Source organism: Aptenodytes patagonicus, chromosome 27 (assembly GCF_965638725.1).
Source record: "Aptenodytes patagonicus chromosome 27, bAptPat1.pri.cur, whole genome shotgun sequence".
Taxonomy (NCBI): Eukaryota; Metazoa; Chordata; class Aves; order Sphenisciformes; family Spheniscidae; genus Aptenodytes; species Aptenodytes patagonicus.
The window spans coordinates 2,197,860-2,216,914 of NC_134975.1; the positions used below are offsets into that span (position 1 = coordinate 2,197,860).

At 46.3% G+C, this 19,055-nt stretch overlaps 2 protein-coding genes across 2 annotated transcripts; both read right to left on the reverse strand.

Annotated features, from left to right (window-relative positions):
• Positions 1-1,457: 1,457 nt before the first annotated feature.
• Positions 1,458-5,465, reverse strand: LOC143171475 (keratin, type II cytoskeletal 5-like). The gene is made up of 9 exons (XM_076360482.1): positions 4,929-5,465; positions 4,284-4,498; positions 3,906-3,966; positions 3,701-3,796; positions 3,262-3,426; positions 2,880-3,005; positions 2,278-2,498; positions 1,979-2,013; positions 1,458-1,873 (listed from the first exon to the last, which is right to left on the reverse strand). Exons 1-9 carry the CDS (start codon positions 5,421-5,423, stop codon positions 1,662-1,664), a joined length of 1,626 nt encoding a protein of 541 aa, XP_076216597.1. The 5' UTR covers positions 5,424-5,465; the 3' UTR covers positions 1,458-1,661.
• A 3,602-nt stretch (positions 5,466-9,067) lies between these two features.
• On the reverse strand, positions 9,068-13,952 carry LOC143171476 (keratin, type II cytoskeletal 75-like). Its single transcript, XM_076360484.1, has 9 exons — positions 13,380-13,952; positions 12,135-12,349; positions 11,529-11,589; positions 11,237-11,332; positions 10,823-10,987; positions 10,479-10,604; positions 10,013-10,233; positions 9,699-9,730; positions 9,068-9,590 (listed from the first exon to the last, which is right to left on the reverse strand). Exons 1-9 carry the CDS (start codon positions 13,881-13,883, stop codon positions 9,394-9,396), a joined length of 1,617 nt encoding a protein of 538 aa, XP_076216599.1. The 5' UTR covers positions 13,884-13,952; the 3' UTR covers positions 9,068-9,393.
• Between the last annotated feature and the right edge of the window lie 5,103 nt (positions 13,953-19,055).

Sequence of the window (19,055 nt, forward strand, 5' to 3'; positions counted from 1 at the left end):
TACGTCCAGAAGTTCCCTTTGGGCTTGCTTTTAACTTGGTTAATGGTGTCAGTGCCCATTTAGTTTAAAGCTGGTGGGACTGCAGTTCCCACAAGAGGGAATCTAGAGATGTTGAAAATGCCAGTTTGACGTGCTTTGCTAAAGAAAAAACTGACTTTGCTCCCCGATTACCATCCGTCTTGGGGTAGGAGCAACCTGTTCTGATCTAGGCAAGAAGTTAGATGTCTTGGTCTGCACTCCTCATCTTTGCAGGCAACATTTCATCTGCACAGAGGTATTTCTGCTAAAGATGATAATTTGGGAGGCACCTGTGCCTTTCTGTTGGCTACAAAGGGACCCTGGATGCTTTGCTTAGTCGAAATGCTGAATGATGAGATAGCTAAAAGTACATGATCCCCCAGAGATAAAACAACCTGACTTGTAAAAGTCCAGGTCATCAGATGGCTGTTTGATGCTGGACAGTGTTTAAATAACAAACCAAATACCAGTTCTGCTGGTGTCAGTGGAAATACGGCCCAGAGATGCCAGAAAAAGATGGGCAGGTGTTGAAGAGGACAAGCCATTTCCTTTTCAGCAGTGTGTTATTGTGCTTAGATCTAGAGGATTAATGAAAAGCTGGGGTTTATTATATCGCCTTCTCTTTAGGCTAGGAGTCAGCGTGTACTTAATGTGCGTCATGTTTACCTCTAGTGCTTTAGTCACTTGGCAGGATTGTGTTAGAGGCTGAACCAGCACAATCTGCTGTGGTAATCTCAGCACTTTTTTTTTTTTTCTTAATATGAGCTTTGGTGCTTTTGTAGATTGTCTCTCGTTACTGCTGTTCAGGAGATCAGAGAAGGGGAACTAAACCTTCCTTACCCTCAGGGTCTTTAACTATCTCACAGCTGATGTCTGGGGACATTATTCTTCCTAAAGAGGGTGAGTTTGGGGGTTTAATGGGTCTTTTCCATTTCTAATTATGATAATGGCAGTGACGGCATTTTATTAGCCCCTGCAGCTAGTGCATGTACAGAACAGCATGAGCTGAAGTACTTGCTTTCTTGGGAAAAACCAGATTTATATCCCTACATGACTCATCACATAAAACCTTGAAAGATTACAGGGGTTTTGGGCGCGATCAAGGTGGCATGAAAATGCTGAGATGCTGTAACGTAGAAATTAAGATAGAAGGACATTTTCTCTAGTGCCTACTAGGAAGAATAGATGTTTTCCTGTCCTGTGGAAGATACTGATGCTAAAAAACTTTGCTTACACAAATGGGAATGAAACATCCAACTGCTCTGTTCCTGTTGGATATAAGAGGCATCCATGGAGTAGCAGTGAGTGCAGAGGAAAGAAAGGTCTCAACTCTTGTGTGTATGACTTTTGTTTACCTTCAGCTCTACTCTGCTATGTCGACCACTCTTTTCCCCAAGGTCCTATAAAGTAATTGGAATTAAAAGGAGGATGCGACAGAATTAATTCCACATGCCTTTTATTAGACAAACACTGGGAAATGAGGATTTCAGAGAGTCAAAGAACAAACAAGAGCATGGCATGTTTTATATAAATAAGGACAGACAGCTTTGACTTCCAAATCTTTTGCAAGTAACAGGGTAAGGATTGCACACAATACGAGAGGAAACTTGGCGCACACTATCTAACAGTGCTGATGTCTGACTTTAATAGCATCTCTTGGTTGAAGAGGTGGTGGAGACGTACTTCATGCTGGAATTGCTTCCACCGACCACGCATGACCCAACTGTGCCTTGTCCGCTTCCAGAGCTGAAGCCCATTCCTCCAGCACAGACCCCACCTCCAACACCACTGCTGCCTCCGAAGCTAAGACAGTTTCCACTTCCATATCCCGTTCCTACAGCGGTTCTGGTCACAGCTGCAAGAGGAAAACACCCTCTTTAGAGGCATCCACAAACGGTGGGCTCTGAGTGGCAGGGAGACAAATGTAAAAGTTGCCAAACTATCTTTAAAAGTTACTTACAGATATTCACTGCGCCGGCACCTTCTCCAGAGAGCCTGTTAGGGAGCAAAATGAGCCAGTAAGAATTCAAGGGGAACCCATGAACTGGTTGAAAAGGCAGGAGAATTTCCTTGGAATATTTTTGGCGGAAGTTGGTGAGTTTGCGTGAAAGGCTACCATCTTCCCAAATAGCTCATCTTCATGGGCAATTGCTTGCTTTTAAACAGGTTTCAGGTCTTCTGAATGTGGGAAGTCTAAACCTGACAAGGGTCTGCGACTCCATTGCACTTCTGGAAATTGGGATATAAAATTGCACCCACCTGCACTCCTCGCCCTCCAGCAGCTTCCTGTAGGTCGCGATCTCGATGTCCAGGGCCAGCTTGACGTTCATGAGCTCCTGGTACTCACGGAGCTGCCGGGCCAGGTCGGCCTTAGCCTTCTGCAGGGCTGTCTCTAGCTCGGCCAGTTTTGCCCTGGCATCCTTGACGGCCATCTCTCCACGCTGCTCGGCATCTGCAATGGCCGTCTGCAAGCTGGCGCACTATGGAGGAAAAATAGTGGTTGCTTTCCTTATCTAGAGCATAGACCAGTTCTTTGTACCCTGAGGTCATGATGCAGAAGACTTCGGGTTAACATCTATAGGTGTGATTTTAATGATCACTGAATTGATCCATGTTCTGAGCCAGGTCACAACCTGGATTTAATCTAACTCCGCACCTCTTAACATCTCCTTAGGTTTACTAATATTGCATTAAGTTACTCTTAGTGATGTTACTGCACTGAGATAAATGCTCTCATATTCATTCCTGATCCACCAGAACTCGCTGAGATGCATTTGTTTTTATTCCCTGGGTCTGGCTGGACAATCAAGAGGTTAGACCACAGCAGGAGTTAAGTCTTATGCATTTACGCTGCCCTTTACCTGTTTCTTCACGCTGTCGATTTCAGACCGCAGCCGTTGGACGTGGCGGTTGAGCTCTGAGATCTCCTGCTTGGTGTTACGGAGGTCATCCCCATGCCTGCCTGCCGTAGCCTGCAGCTCTTCATACTGTCACAGAGAGAGGAACAACCAGTCAAGGTAAAATATATTGGTTTTAGTGCCAAGCAGAATGTGGGTATGTGGGTGTTTGCACTCAGAAGTATGCATATGTTCTCAATCCCAAATTAGCACTTCCAAACTTTATAGGATTATTTAATCTGAAGATGTCCTGTGTTATAAAAATCACAGTGGGACCCACCTCCCCGTGGGGATCTGGGGGAGGGAGTATGGTTTTCCCACTGCAGAAGCTTTCCTAGGCGCTCACCCTGGACTGGTACCAAGACTCAGCCTCTGCCCGGCTCCTGTTGGCAATGTCCTCGTACTGCGCTTTGACCTCTGCAATGATGCTGTCCATGTCCAGGCTGCGGTTGTTGTCCATGGTCAGGATGACAGAGGTGTCAGAGATCTGGGTCTGCATCTGAGACAGTTCCTGCAAAAGCAGCGGGTATTTCAGTGAGTCGCGGGTGTGAGACATGAACGTTGCTCAGAGGGAGGAAACCCCCAAAGTTATAGGGTAGACCTGGGCGGACGAAGTGATTTTTCCAAGACAGTTTCAGGCAGGGTTAAGACAGCAGGTGAAATGGAAAAAGGATTGAATTATTTAGTGGAACAGAGTGGAAAATAATCAGTCCTGAGCCTCTGAAGTGGGAAAGGAAGGCAAGGACATTGGAAACTGGGAGAAGGACGTAAATGCTGGTGCTTACGGCTTCATAGAGGGCTCTGAGGAAATCTATCTCCTCCATAAGGGAGTCCAGCCTGGCTTGCAGCTCTGTCTTGTTCATGAAGGCAGCGTCCACCTCCTAGAAGAGGAAACACATCACAAAAATGAAGTGATTTTCAGAGCAGAAGAAAAGCTGGAGAACGTGTTTCTTGCTATGCTCGTGCAGGGCACAGTGTGCGTGCACCCACCTTCTTCAGGATCACAAATTCATTCTCAACAGCTGTGTGCCTGTTGATCTCCTCTTCATATCTGTGGGATGGAAATTGAGGGTTGGTCTAGGCTTGTACAAAAGTTATTTCATATTTTCAGGACCAGCCTCTTGGGGTTTTTGTATGTATAGTTTTGTACCTTGGTCTTTTAGACCTATAATTTTCTGCCTGTGACTTTCAGCCATGGGGAAGTGAGGCTGAATATGTCTCATATTAAACTTAACCTGGGCCTTACTCAGAAGTTTATATCAGCAAAAAGGCCTTCTTTCCTTGTTTGATTGCACAGATGCAACAGAGAGCTGGCATCTGTTGCAGCCCACCCTGCTCTCCAGGCAGACCACAAATGGATAGACTTACTTGTTCTTGAAGTCCTCAGCAAGGCTTTGCACCTTGTTCAGCTCCCCTCCCAAGTTCTCCTTGTCTGTCAGCAAGCTGTTCAGCTGTCTCCTGAGGTTGTTGATGTAGGTCTCGAAGAGGGGCTCAATGTTGTTTCTGACTGTTTTGTTCCCCTGTTCTTGCAGAAGGGCCCACTTGGTCTCCAGGACCTTGTTTTGTTGTTCAAGGAATCGGACCTGGATAGAGAAAGGAGATGTTTCAGAAACAGTGGTTTTAGGATGGTTTTCCTAAGAGAGGCAAGGTACAATTCTGCAAGGATCCACTTGCTGAAAGGTGGGAGCTCTCAGCCCTTGGGGAACAGCTGACAATTTATACAAGCAAGCAAACATTGCACATCTGATGTTAACATTCGTGCTCTCTTTGCAAACTCTGCTTCCTTACATCCTATATTACCATTTTCCCCCTGTTGGCTGGTCTCATCTCAGCATTAATGCAAGGGATGAATGGTATCAAAGCTGGAACCCCTCATGTTTTGTTCCCAGGCTGCTGATGTTAGAAATGGCAGTACAAGGGCAGCAAAATTGCTGATAAAGGTATAACTTGCTTTTCTTTGTGCTTCCCCACTGAAGAGTCAACACAGCATAACCAAGAAATCTTATGTCTCACCTTGTCGATGAAGGAGGCAAACTTATTGTTGAGAGTTTGAATCTGATCCTTCTCATCCTTACGGATACTCTGGATGTTGGGATCAATCTCCAGGTTGAGAGGTTTCAGAAGGCTCTGGTTGACTGAGACTTCATGGATGCCCCCAGCTGGGACAGCAGGGAATCCGAGGCCACCCATGCCACCACCAAACCCGAAGGCACCACCAACTGCACCACCAAAACCACAGGGTATCCCAGTGCCAGCACCAAAACCTGCAGGTCCGTAGAAGCCACCACCTCTTCCAGCTACGGAGATCCTCTTGCATCCACCAAGACTGTAGAGACTCCTGCTTCCAAAACCTCCAGCAAATCTTCCATACCCAGCGGCGGTACTGCAGCTTCCACCTTGGGACGCAGAACGTAAGCAGAAGCTGGTGCTGCTGGCATTTGGGATGAAGGCAGAAGAAGCACTGAAGCCAGTTTTGCTCTGGCTCCTTGCAGCACACTGGCGAGACATGGCAGCTGATGTGAGCAGGGTGAGAGCAGTCGAAAGAATAAAGCAGCGAGGAAGTGGATGAAGGCAGGAAGGTGAAGTTGTGCTCCCCCAAGCTGGGACTGGCCCTTTTATACCCTTACTAGCTGGGGATGGGTCTGGCATGGTGCTTATCCTGCTGATTAACTGGGCTCGGCACACCCAGCAGCAAAGCAGACGGTGAGTTCAGCATGAGCACAAGCACCTATGAAGCACTCACAAAGTGCAGGATTTGCATTTTTTTTTGTGACAGTCATGATCTGGCTGTCGAAATATCTGAGAAAACACTAAATACTGCCTGCTCAACTCTTGTTTGCAGCTATCCCTTTCCCACTCCCTCCTTTCACCTCTGCAGTAGATGGTTCCCCAATGTTGGGCAAGCACTCGCTCATCTCTATTTCATGGATGAATCAATCCCTCTGTTGCGTAAAGGTGCATTATTTCACGGTGCAGTGGTCCGAGGTCTGAGAAATCTGTTATTGCGGGTCTGTGTTTTCCTGCTGCTGTGGTTTTGAATAAAGCCCAGCAGGGCATCAGCACCTCAGGCCCTGACTTGTCAGAAATTCTGGACTCCTGTTCTCATGCCCAAACAAGAGTCATTTAAACCAGAACTGATACAGAAAGGAGAAAGGGGTGATGGAGGGAAAACCAGGATGGTGATGGGGCATTAGTGAAAGTCTTGGACCATCACCTATCAAAAACCAACTTGGGAGTGGGAGGGACATGTAAGGTAGTTTTATGAATGGTATTTTCAAACCTTTTCTTTCTGTGAAAAGTGTCCACGTTTCATCCTGATTCAGAATGACAACAAATGATGAAATATCAGAGTATGACCTGGGGGGGAGTTACCGTTGGCTGTGATGACACAAAACCTGAGTCGGCGATTTCTCAGGACTTCACCTTCACAGATTTTTGGGCTGTTTCCTGACTCATGAGGTGACCTTGCCTCTACATGGTGTGAAGCCTGTTCCCAGGCTGCCCTCCCCACATTTGTTGTCTTCCTCCTCTGATATCTCTTACTCACAAGGAAATTCAGTGCTTGGGATCCGGGCTTACGACATTGTTCACAGACAACTCCCTTTACTGTTATTCTGCATAGCACCCAGGAAAAGTCAAATAGTGCATTTCTCTAGTGAAAGACACATGGTGTCTTGACTCGCCCTGTGCATGCTGTGCGGTAGCACTGTACGCACGGGCACTTATCCTAGAGCACGCAAGATGCTCAAAAGCCACTCCTAGTGTCTTGTCTGGATGCGCAGGGATGGACATGCTTCTCTTGGACCCTGCAGCCCTTTGGGTTTGCCAAGGTATGTCCCTCTTGTGGATGCCCATGCCCAAGCTGAACACCTACTCATCAGAGGAGGTAGCAGCCCACCTGCAGAGCGTTGCTGGGAAGTCGTAGCTTTCCCCAGCCATTAAAAAGACACGTGCAGGCCCCAGGGTATGGAGCAGGTGTTTGCAGATGCATCTTTCAAGTGCGCGCTTGTGCTTGCCATTTCACACGTGGAGGCTGGGCATTCAAGTGAGCTTGACCAGAAGGTCCCAGGAAGGTAATTTGCAGATGCCTGTCATCTCTTTTTGCCTTTCAGCCATGCTTCCCCCCCGCCTTCTTCCTTCTATTTTCCTCTCTATTCTTCTAATGTTTCCATTACACACCCTGGAATGAAGCTAAAATAACTGTTCTGGGAGTGTTTCAGCTACTGTGCGTTACAACAAGCAGCAGTTTTTAAGAGAGAGGAGCTTCTGTGACTAAGCTACCGACTGTCTGTCCTAAAGAACTCTGTAAAAGCATTATGGGTAGCAATTAGCAATTGGTTCCCTCCACACATTGCAAATTCAAGCCCCTGAGTGCAAGCACCATTCATTTCATTATGACTAAGGTTTTAATCTGGGCTGTGCTAGAATTAACGAGGGCTGTCCTCTCCCCTGAAATATAAGCCCCAGGTCATCGCTACATCTGTTTAATTTGTCCAGCAGGACTGGATGCAGAAGGTTATGTACATGGTGACCAGAGCCCTGCTCTGGAGCAAGGGCAGCTGTACATTGGTCATGTATCCAGAGATGCGAACCTTTGCCAGGGTGTTTTTTTTTTATCTTGCTTAAAAAGGGATGCCCTGGGAGAACAAATATTCTGGCCCCAACCTTTCCCATGATAGATGAAGGGCTTCGTAATCTCTGTGTTATGACCCGGGTGTTGATGCAATGGATGGCATCCGTCTGACGTGCCTGTTGGCTATATACATTATATCCTCTTTGGTTAGAGAGTGTGTTTGGGCAGCAATGAGGAAGACCATTACTTAAACTGGCCCAGGCTGCTGTTCAGAGTGAGGGTATTGCTCCTTCCCAGGAAGCTGCTGTGAGTATTCAGCAGGGAGAGGTGGTGGAGCAGGAGTGCAGAGCCGCAGCAGACCCATAACCAAGCCTGCAAGTTTTGGGGAAGGAGATTTCCTGAGGGATAGAGAGGACCATGCAGAGTTCAGAGCATCCTAGAAAATTACGGGAAACTGCTGGTCTTGAAGGAAAACCCGAATACAGCCTATCATTCAGGCACTGCCAATTCCCCTCTATTTGCCCATCTCTTCAAGTATTTTCCTAAGAGTACTTCTCTACCCATTACTTGAACTTATTGACATACATGGGGCAAGGGTTGGGACTTTTTTTCTAATCACATCTATTTGTTCAACTGATCTTCCAGCAATGAGATCTGTCACTCTGTAGCTTTCAGCCAGATGATGCTCTGGCTGAAATTTTAGTTCTCAATTATTTTCTCCCAATTAGTCAGAACCACATCTAAAATTGCCACACCTCCTCTGTTTTTTCTCCACCTTCTCAAAACAAGATCTTGTCTCCAATGTATTCCAGGAATGTGAAGAAACATTGGATCTTGAAGACTTTCGCTTTCCAACAGGTATCCCATTCTTGGATATTTTTTAAAGTTCTTGGATGAGCAACATCTAATTCAACGTAGCATGTGAATGCATATGGACCAGATCCTCCACCTGCTTGTAGTCAAAGGAGAGGGAACATCAGCATCAAGACCCAAGATAAACACCCAAAACAGTGTGGCTAGTGCTCTGAACAGAAAGGGAGTGCTTTCAACCTGCTCAGGCAGATGTTTGCACTGCTGGCACCTAGGCTTAGGTGAGACAGCTCACAGTAAAAGGAGTTTTGAGATGGGCTGATATACTTGAACAAGTCAGGTGGTTGTTCTGACTCCCCTAGTAATTAGTTCCCTATTGTTAGAAGTCTATGCAGGTACATCACACACTTGGCAGTGTCCTTTGTACCCCCTGGGAGCCAGGCTGTTGGATGTTGTGTTGGCTGGAAGCTGCACAGTAAATGAATCTTAGACCTTTTCCCCTGTGCCCAACTCTTGCCTTGGCGTGCCCTGTGTTTAGCTTCCAGGTGTTCTACTTGCACGATGGGGAGAACATTGAAATCAACAGCAAACCTCCCTTTGGTGCTACGCTGTGCCTGTGTGTTTTGGCTGCTAATGGAGAGATTCAGGAAATGTGAATGAGGAGCAAAAATCTGCGCCTTTAACTGGGCAGGGCCCTAGGAAAAGTGCTTGTTATCTGCATTTGCATTTGCTGTTCCATGTCTTTAATTAAAAGGTCCACAAAATAGAATAAATTACATATGCATTTTTATTAGACAAACACCAGAAAGTGAAGAGAGACAGTCTTAGGACACATTTTATATACAAAATTCGGCCAAAAAATGCTGAGCTGTAACAAGCAAGTTGCAAATTTAAAACACTTGGACTCGTTCAATTGCAGAGCCCTACACGATGCGTGCTAGACAACACAGCTGAGAGAGAGTTCCTAAAGTGAGGCTCCTGTGCGACAAGACATAGGGTTTAGGCGGCCCTCATTCTGTTGACCCCAACTACGCTTTAGTAAAGGACCAGCGTTAAGGTGTTTTCCGGCAAGTGAAGGCGTCTGAAAGGAAACTTTTAGCTTCTGTAACTTCTTCTGGTGGAAGAGGTTGAGACGAACTTCACGCTGGAGCTGCTGCCACCTCCAAGGGTGGTGCTGCTAACCCCGGGACCGCTTCCACAGCTGAAGTTGTTCCCCATATTGCAGATTCCCCCTCCCATGCTGAGGTTGCTTCCTCCTCCGTATCCCGTTCCCACAGTTGTTCTGGTCACGGCTGCATGAAGGAGAAAGAAAAGCTTTCAGTTTCTCTGGGCATTGGCTTCTAGGTGCAGAGACACACTAATGCTTAAATAAGGTGATTACATATATTTTAGAGACTTACAGATATTCACTGGGACGCCATCTCCAGCCAGCCTGTTAGGGGAGAGAACACAACAAGGTAAGAGAATAAGAAGTCTGTTGATAGTGGGGGAAAAAATAGGGTACACTTACTAGAGACCTTTGGGGAGAAAAATAAAACCTTGGCGTAATGTGGGGATGCTTCCCGCAATATTATTTCCATTAGCTCGGACAATCTTCCCCCCTCCCCACCCCCTAATGCCCTGTTTAGCATTTCAGAAATGCTGAGCATCTCCAGTGCTCGCATTGCTTTGCTCCTCCAACATCAAGACTAGAAGGGTTGTGTTTCCCACCCACCTGTTCTCCTCTCCCTCCAGCAGCTTCCTGTAGGTCGCGATCTCGATGTCCAGGGCCAGCTTGACGTTCATGAGCTCCTGGTACTCACGAAGCTGCCGGGCCAGGTCTGCCTTGGCCTGTTGCAGAGCATCTTCCAGCTCGGCCAGTTTGGCTTTGGCATCTTTGAGGGCCAGCTCCCCACGCTCCTCAGCGTCCGCGATGGCCGCTTTCAGATTTGCGCACTACAGAAAAGAAACCCCAGTCAAATTCCCCATACAAGACCTAGACTTGTGCTTTATCTACCCTGAAATCACAAGGTTTTATTCCAGCACCATCAGCTCAACCATTTTTAGTGATAGTTCTCTTTTTGAGAGAAAAAGCATCAAACTGAGCAGAACTTGCCTACGTTGCCTCTGACATTTTCCTTCCTCTCCCTTGCAAGTCAGGGGGTAAATCGGTTAGAAGTGTGGGTTTTGCTCCTTTTTACCTGTTTCTTCACGCTGTCAATTTCAGACCGCAGCCGCTGGACGTGGCGGTTGAGCTCTGAGATCTCCTGCTTGGTGTTACGGAGGTCGTCCCCGTGCCTGCCTGCTGTAGCCTGCAGCTCTTCGTACTGTCACAGAGAGAGGAACAATCACCCAAGGTAAAATCCATCATTTTTGGAGTAACCCAGGTGTCTGAAAGCATGGGTCCCTCCTCGAGTCCAGACTAGCAGCTGGAGTGCTGCTGTGCAAGGCATAATATTTGAGAAGGTTTTCTTGGAAGAGAAGGTCTTTAACTGTTCAAGACAAGACATGAAGATAACAGCACGGAAACCCCCAGTTTCTTCACCTTGGTTTGGTACCAGGACTCTGCTTCAGCCCGGCTTCTGTTGGCGATGTCTTCGTACTGCGCTTTGACCTCCGAGATGATGCTGTCCAGGTCCAGGTTTCGGTTGTTGTCCATGGTGAGAACGACAGAGGTGTCGGAGATCTGTGTCTGCATCTGAGACAGCTCCTGCAAAGTGCACAGGGGATTAGGTGAGCTAATTCACTTGAGAGATGCCTTTTCATCCTTTCAGATGAGCAGGCAGACCTGGGAGAGGCTACAGATTGTTATCTAAACAGCTAAGACGGTTGGTGTAACTCTAAGGAGGTAAAGGATTTAGCATCTCCTGGGGGAAGAAATTAACAGGCTTTCAGAGGAAAGGAGGGAGGGAAGCTCTTAGCTGAGGGCTGAAATGTCTTGGGAGGTGGTTGTACTCACTGCTTCGTAGAGGGCTCTCAGGAAATTAATTTCTTCAGTCAGCGCATCTACCTTGGCTTGTAGTTCCACCTTGTTCATATAGGCAGCATCTACATCCTGGAGGATGAGAGATTTAGGTAATGTGTTTTAAACTCTTATTAGCAAGTCAGGAACACGCGTATCTCTGCAATAACAGTCCAGGGAAGAAACCGTAAATAAAGCTTTTGGAATATGAATGGATGGATTTGTGAATGAATAGGTGATTAGAGCTCTACAAATAGTCATCAGATGGTATTCTGTAATTTGCTCTCACCTTCTTGAGTGTCACAAACTCGTTCTCTGCAACTGTACGCCTGTTGATTTCATCTTCATACCTAATGGAGGGAGGCAGAAGGAGCATTTGTTTAGGCAAGTAACAGACGGAGGTTATTTTAGTTTGCTGGAATGAACTTCCTTAAGAGCATTTTGCATACAATCTTCTTTTCTCCTACAGAGCATCTGAATAAGAGACCATGAGCATGGTCCTAGGCTAAACTAGTTAAAACAAGTACATCAAAAATTTTTAAGGAATCTATTCTTTTTTTCCTATTTTTGGCCATTAGTCATACTCCTTCTGCCTGTCTTAAGCAAATTAAGCATGCTGTCCTGAAACTCTCAGACCAACCGTGTAATTTTTTTTTTTTTCTCAGTAGGTAATTTAGTTAATAAGTCTTTGATCATATTCTAAATTATTCCCTAAATGTTTATGTATTTGGATCTGTTACTCCGTTACCGTTTATCTTGAGAAAATGTCACAACCTTCACTGTCGGGAATTCCTGTGTCCCAGACTCTCCTGGATCCCCCAGTTGGCTTAAGGATGTTGAATGGAGAAAAGCTGCACCTACCTAGGTAAGTCGACCACTATCTCAATAGACTTACTTCTTCTTGAAATCCTCAACCAGGTACTGTGTGTTGATGAGCTCTCCCTCCAGCCTTCCCTTGTCGCTCAGCAAACTGTTCAGCTGCATCCTGAGGTTGTTGATATAAGTCTCAAAAAGCGGCTCCAAGTTGTTCCTAACTGTTTTCATCCCCTGCTCCTGAAGCAGGCTCCACTTGGTTTCCAGCACTTTATTTTGTTGCTCAAGGAATCGGACCTGCAAGCAGAAATATCCTGAAGATGTTTTGAAAGAGCAGAGATTGTGGAGAGCTTTCCTTGCAAATGTGGGATGTCAGTACTAGCTGAGGTGGTGAAGTACTCTTTCCAGCTGGTTTTCATAGCCAAATTCTCATCTGGTAGAAGAAGGAATTTGCTATTTGGCTGCAGGGACCCTGCTCAGTATTGCAAACAAACTCTGGAACGACTACTGATTTTCTTGCACCATGCTTCCCCTTCATTGCTTTGCTAAATCAAGGCAAGGTGCATACATTTTGTGTGAAGAGTGCATGCAAAATCAGATAAGGAGCAAAACAGGGTTTGCACTCTTACTAGGAAAACAATAGTAAAGTGCCATTTCTCCTTCCCTTCAGTATAGCTCCCCCACCCCACAAAAGCTCCAAAACAATGTAGCATTTTCCTTGAAACCAAAGAGGAACTGCTCACCCAGAGCAGAAATCAAGCAGATTCTCTCATGCTTCTAATACAGTTAACAAGGAAATGAAGTGGACAGACAGTGTTGGATCAGATTTTGCTATTTTGAACTAACAGTCCAAACATGCTGGTACTGTTGCAGAGATAGCTTTAAATGCCTTTGAGGAAATTAAAGCGATGAGAAGCTTACTTCTCCCTAGTGCCAATTCATGTGATTCCTTTCTTGGTCATTTTAGATGGGTTGCTTGCATCTCGCTTTAACCATCTAAAAGACTGTTATCAAGGCTCCTGTAATGCTCAATGGAGAGAGCCCAACATCTCCAGAAGGATGGGGTTGTCTTCTAGAGCTTTCTTTCTCCACTGCCTATGAGATGTCAAGCAGCAAATGAGGAGGACCTCGAATACTGGATGATTAATTCATAGCAACCACTATGTAGCAGGTACTGTTCCCTGGAGTTTCCGGGGACTGGGCATCTTCCAGTCTCGTTCCTCACTTCTATTCCTTCTTGATCAGCTTATGTGCTCATAAAGCAGCTAAGAAAAAAGTCCCCATCAAAAAAATCAGGACAAGATATTTAGGGAAGCTCATGTCTCACCTTGTCAATGAAGGAGGCAAATTTGTTGTTGAGGGTTTTGATTTGTTCCTTCTCTTCCTTTCGGATCCTTTGGATGCTGGGGTCAATCTCCAAGTTGAGAGGTTTCAGAAGGCTCTGGTTGACGGAGACTTCGTGGATGCCCCCAGCTGGGAATCCGGAGCCACCCATGCCACCACCAAATGCACCATATCCATAGCCAAGGTTAGCTGGCATGCCAAAGCCACCACCGTACATGCTACCAGCGCCACCACCAAAACCTGCAGATCCATAGAAGCTACCACCCCTTCCAGCCACAGAGATCCTCTTGCATCCACCAACATTGTAGAGGCTTTTGCTTCCAAAGCCGCCACCAACCCTAGCAAACCCGCTGCCAGCATTGCAGTTTCCAACCCGGGTGACAGAGCGTGAACTGAAGCTGGTGCGGCAGGTGTTTGGGACGATGGCCGAAGCAGCGCTGAAGCCACTTCTTCCCCTCTGAATCCTCACGGTGGACTGGCGAGACATTGCTGGCTTTTGGATTAGGATGGATGCTACAGCAAGAGTAAAGGAGCAAAGGTGCTGGGCTGGAGCAAGGAGTAGGAGGGAAAGGAGAAAGATGAACCTGTGCTCTCCACGGGCTCAGGAGAGCCCTTTTATGCATGTATGAGACTGGGATGGGTTTGATGAGGTGGATCATCTTTCTGATTAATTAGGCTTGGCATGTCCAACAGCATTCTGGAGAGTGAACTCACTCCGCACACACGCCCTTCTGAAATAATATAGCCAGGTTCTGAGCAACCGTAGTATTGTTTGGGAATAACTGTCGCTTTCTGCCGTCTTTGTAGACAGCCAGACTCTTCACCATATCAAAGCATTTGGAAGTTGCGATGAGTCACGTTGGGCACAGGGAGGAAAACACCGTTCAAAATGCCTGTCAGTCAACACCTCTCTCATTTGAAAACTTCATCCCTCGGGATTGCTTTCGTCCCTTTTCTGTTCACAAGCAGAGCTTTGAAAAGTTACAGTCCCTTGTGTTTTAGGAAGGGGATCTGTGTCGGGGAGAGCAGTGTTTTACAGCAAACTCTGCAGTAAATTGTTCTGTCCTGTGTTTTTGTGGTATGTACTGCATGGTCCCCTCTATGCCACCACAATATATCTGCAGAAATAGTTTTGCTTCCCTCCCTATAAAGGCTCAGTTCCCTGAGCTGATCTCTTCTGAAAATCCTGCCTCTGCAGACTTATTCTTCTGTCACTAAAAAAAATACAGGAATGAAAATGAAATGGTTTTTACAAGGTCTTTTGATCATGTGTGGATTTTGACAGCTGCCATTGAGCTCTATCACAAATAGTTGTGCTAGTACCTCGGCTTTGAAGACTTGGACTTTGGTATTTTAGCAGGGTGGAAACAAACAAACCAGAAAAAAAAAAAAAAAGAGGAGGAAAGATTGTGGGAATGGGAACTGCTTTGAATCCACTGGCTGTATGAAAATGGAGTGCTCTGGGGCTGTTCTCAACTCACAGTTTATAAACACGACGTAGTTTCCCGAAGATTTAATCAGGTCTTTCAGTGCTGCACATCTGAATGTGTGATCCTGCCTGCTTGAATCCACTAGGAAAGTGCTCTACAGGATTCCCTCTGCCCAGATCCACAGCAATCTGGACACAGTAAGACATCCTGGATCTTTCCTTTCTCAGCTGCAGGTACCAACGCAGCCCTTCTTTGCTTTGCATTTAGCATGGCAGGCAGTTTGAGTAACAACTCAAATAGAAGAATGTGAAAAATAATTCATTTTGAGGGGCAGCAAGTGTTTCTGTCCCTCATTGTGTTTCGGGTTGTTCAGGAAAAGATGATTCATACGTAATTTATTTATACAAGAGACTTAATTTGCAAACGCATCCCCCCCGAACAGCTTCCTCTCGTGTTGTCTGCGAGTCCGAGCAGCTGCTGGCTGCGGTACAGGAATAACGTAATATTGAGGAATCACCATGGTGGAGGGGTGTTGTGCTTCAATCTGCCCCTGTCTGGCAAGTGCAAAGGAAACTCCCAGAAATACTTTGTGTCCCTGTTGTTTCCCCAGCTGCTTTCTTTCAGATGGATTCCATTTGCAATGGAGTTTTTAAATGAAGGGGGGAATAAATAGCAATTGTTAGTTTATTTTGCTGTCTATTACAAGACCGAGCTTTTATTGTAAGGAAGAGCTTAATCCTGCAGTTTTTGGCCAGTGGGGCTGTCTCATTGGGTCTGACTGTCTGCACATTCACACCCAGGGGAACTGGAAGTACATGGATTGTGACCAACAGGTCTGCATCCAAAAGGCAGTGGATTATTGGTCAGCCTTAGGGGTTTGCCCACCGATTGACGGATGTCGTGACATGAATGCATGAGATTGATTTCCCCCGACATAGCATGCTTGATTCATATAGATGCAAGTCCCAGATAGCAAGATATTCAAAGGCAGATGCAAATTGCCAGCCTTCTTAAATGCCTATGGCTCCTTTGGGAATTGCTCTCTCGGGTGCTATCCATCTCACATAACTTTGACTATCTGAAAGCTTTTCTGTATTCTTGTGTAGTCAGTGGAGATCACCACCAAATGGCAGATTCTCCCATCTAAAGGTAGATGGACGGAGAGGCCCCTGAAGATGGCTTGTCCACCTTCACCAACACTACGTGGGTAGACCAGATGGCTGACTCAGGGTGTGCGGAGTTAGCCAGGCTGAAACCCACCCTTGGTTACTAACAGCGTGATGTGTCAGTACTTTCCTTTTTCCCCTCAGGCTCCTTTTACATATGAAACTTGTCTTTTTTGGCTAAAGAATATGCCAACTGTGTTGGAGTCCATTGTTAATAATAGTAATAATACAGCTCCTCCAACCAAGTAAAAAGAAATTAATTTCTTTCCATTTCACATTTGCACTAGGGTGGAGGTGATGCGGTTGTCACTCATCTGGAAGGAATTTGGGAGGTAATTACAAAAGGCAGAACTGTGAGCACAAGGAGCTGTAGCTACAGGTTTGGGGTATGGGGTGATGGCAAGGGGGGCCCCCACCCTGCTCTGTTGATGAAACACAGGGTTTCCAGGTAGCTCCTGGGAGAGTGTCTCCCGTGCACCCTGAAGCTCCAGGCATGTAATGAAATGCTGCTCTGATGCAGATAGCTTGCTCTGATACGGACTTTTTCTCCTCCACTAGAGGATAATGCTTGTGCTCACTCAAGCAGCTCTGTAGTTTTTCCTCCTAATCAAACAAAGGGAGCTGTGTTTGGGCAGGTCCCGCTGGGTGAGAGCCCCCCTGATGTGGCAGAGACCATCTGCAAAGTTGAGCAGGCTCCGAAGCCTTTTTCTTCCCTTTCCCTCCTCATTTCCTCCTACCAGGCTGAGCAGAGGGGGCAGGCAGCAGCGGATACAAGTCCCAGACCAAGAGGCAGGGGATCCCCTTACACCATGCTGTAAAGCTGGGAGTAAAGTCTTGGCTGAGTTTGGTTCCGGCATCATGCTGATATCAAGGTAGTAACTGTCCTTTGAGATTAAGAAAGTGAGTTCTGGCTCTATCAGGGCAATAAAGGCAACTCCATCCCCTTTAGTGAGAAATTTGAATCATTTTCTGTGTACCCAGCCAGTGAACAGGGGATACCTCCACCAGCTTTTCATCACCTCTTCTCCATCTCTCTGCACCGCTGCTCCTCTCCAGCATCCGCCTCGGAAGCTTTCATCTGATGATGGATGCCCTTTCTCAGACAAGGCTGAAATTTTTAGAAGTGCCTCTGTGTGTTTTGTTTGCAAAAATACATCTATTTGTAAAATAAGAGCGTGTCTTACTAACTTGGGTTGGTTCACCTGTGCTACCTAATCTCAGTTTAATTATCAGTAAAGTCAAGGCTGTAATTTAGGTTAATTGCTTAAATTAAAGCCTTTGGGTTAAACTTGGGCTGCTAACCTAAATTCAAACCCTACTCATCTTGACCGTAATTTACTATTTCATCCCAAGTTAATGAAGTCCTGCTGATCACCCTGAGCTTTTTCTGCGGGGGACCACGCAACTCAGAGCAGCCCTGTGCTGCAGGGACGGGGACCTCTGAGAGACCTCCTGAGCAGGAGGTGAGTGTCCGTGAATCTCATTTCCCGAAGGGATGAATTAGGATGAACTCCTCAGAAGCTTTCCCATAGGTGTTGCCCTGTGATGGGTGTTACAGTCCTTTGAGCCTGTTCCCAGCAGTATCTGGAGGCCAGTCAGCTATAACTACTAGATGACTTTGAAGTGCAGGTGTGACCTGCTTTCTCCAGATAATTGTTTTCTGTGCTAGCACAGAGACACCGATACAGCCCAGGGTTTTGGAATAACTTTGCCTTCATTATTGCTGTTGTTGCCAGATGCTTTATACAGAGTGGGGAGGTCTCATTTCCCCCGACGGCTTGTTGCATCTTGAAAGTGCCTCTGACCTTAGGTGTGTATTAGCTGATACCTCCTTTAAGCTATTGTGCATGCAACACTGGTGCTTAGATGGTGGTTCCCGAAGAAACCTAAATATCCCGAATTGCATTGTAATACTTTCTGAGCCTGTCTTTAATCCCTGAGTAGGGCTGCTGTGGGGCTGTGATGTCTGCCGAGCTCCATGTGGAAAGCAAGATCTTGCAAACACTGAAGGTTATCACAGCAGTATTGTAGCATCTCGTCCTTTCTCATGGCCCCAGGGTATGTCTTTTCTCCCGATAAAACCGAGCCCTGGAAGCGGTGTTGCTGGGAAGTCCCATTATTTCAGATCAGCTCTGTGCCTGCACGTGGCATGTCCCTCAGCTCCATCCTGCACCAAGCGCTGCTTCTGGTTCGAGTTTCCTTGCAAAGAGCCGTAGCACTTGTGTGAAGTTTAATTTCTCCCTATTAAAACAAACTGGATCCGCACAATGCTATTCTCAGAGCCAGTAAGATAAAGAAGGATTATTCATACGTCCTGGAAAGTGTATCCAGTCACGGTGCACCAATTTTATGGGGCCTCGTGTTTATTTACCATGCAGTGCTATATTGCACTGCACGTGAGTCCAGAGGTCCCTGCTGCTGTCCCACGGCACTTGGCATCACGTGCGGCCGGACTCCGATCTCTGACCGCTCTGGACAGCGGGATATTGCTGCCCTGTTTAAATAGCAACGCTCAGACTGAACATGCCTCGCAGATGGTAGCTGGGAATATTGTTCCGCTGCTGGTTTTGCTGCGTCCTGTGTTACCTTCCCTGCAGCCATTTCGTGTCTTATTTCATTTGCAGGCTGTGTAAACCATTTGCAAATTAAAACAAAATAATTTTCTTTGATGAAAATTCTGCTTTTGAGTCAAAAAGCTGCAAAGTTTCATTGGGAAATGTTAAGGGGAAATGTTTCAGCATTCCAGAGACAGGATCATTCCCATAGGAAACACTGAAATTACATGTTGGGTTTTAAAAATATATTTCACCTAATGTTTAAGTTGCCAGCTAAAATTACTTGTCAAGTTTGACTTGAATATGTGAGTTTTCCAGGTCTCTGCAAATCAGAAGAAGGTAACTAGAAGATGACTTTTTGTATCTGCTGTCTGCTTTCTCAGAGAAGAGGTGCCAGGGTGGGCTCTTAAAACACTTCTCGTGGAAACAGAAAAGAGACCGAAAGCTGCTCAGAGCTTTTTTTGCCTCGGTAGCATCCTCACCCTCAGACTGCAGGAGAAGGATCTGA

Excerpts from the sequence above, each read along its gene's own strand:
- LOC143171475 (XM_076360482.1), bottom strand. The coding sequence starts at position 5,423 with ATGTCTCGCCAGTGTGCTGCAAGGAGCCAGAGCAAAACTGGCTTCAGT. Across the intron at positions 3,967-4,283 it reads GCTGAGGACTTCAAGAACAA|ATATGAAGAGGAGATCAACA; the intron begins GTAAGTCTATCC and ends TCCATCCCACAG. Across the intron at positions 2,499-2,879 it reads TCGACAGCGTGAAGAAACAG|TGCGCCAGCTTGCAGACGGC; the intron begins GTAAAGGGCAGC and ends TTTCCTCCATAG.
- LOC143171476 (XM_076360484.1), bottom strand. The coding sequence starts at position 13,883 with ATGTCTCGCCAGTCCACCGTGAGGATTCAGAGGGGAAGAAGTGGCTTC. Across the intron at positions 12,350-13,379 it reads TTGCCTCCTTCATTGACAAG|GTCCGATTCCTTGAGCAACA; the intron begins GTGAGACATGAG and ends TTCTGCTTGCAG. Across the intron at positions 10,234-10,478 it reads TTGACAGCGTGAAGAAACAG|TGCGCAAATCTGAAAGCGGC; the intron begins GTAAAAAGGAGC and ends TCTTTTCTGTAG.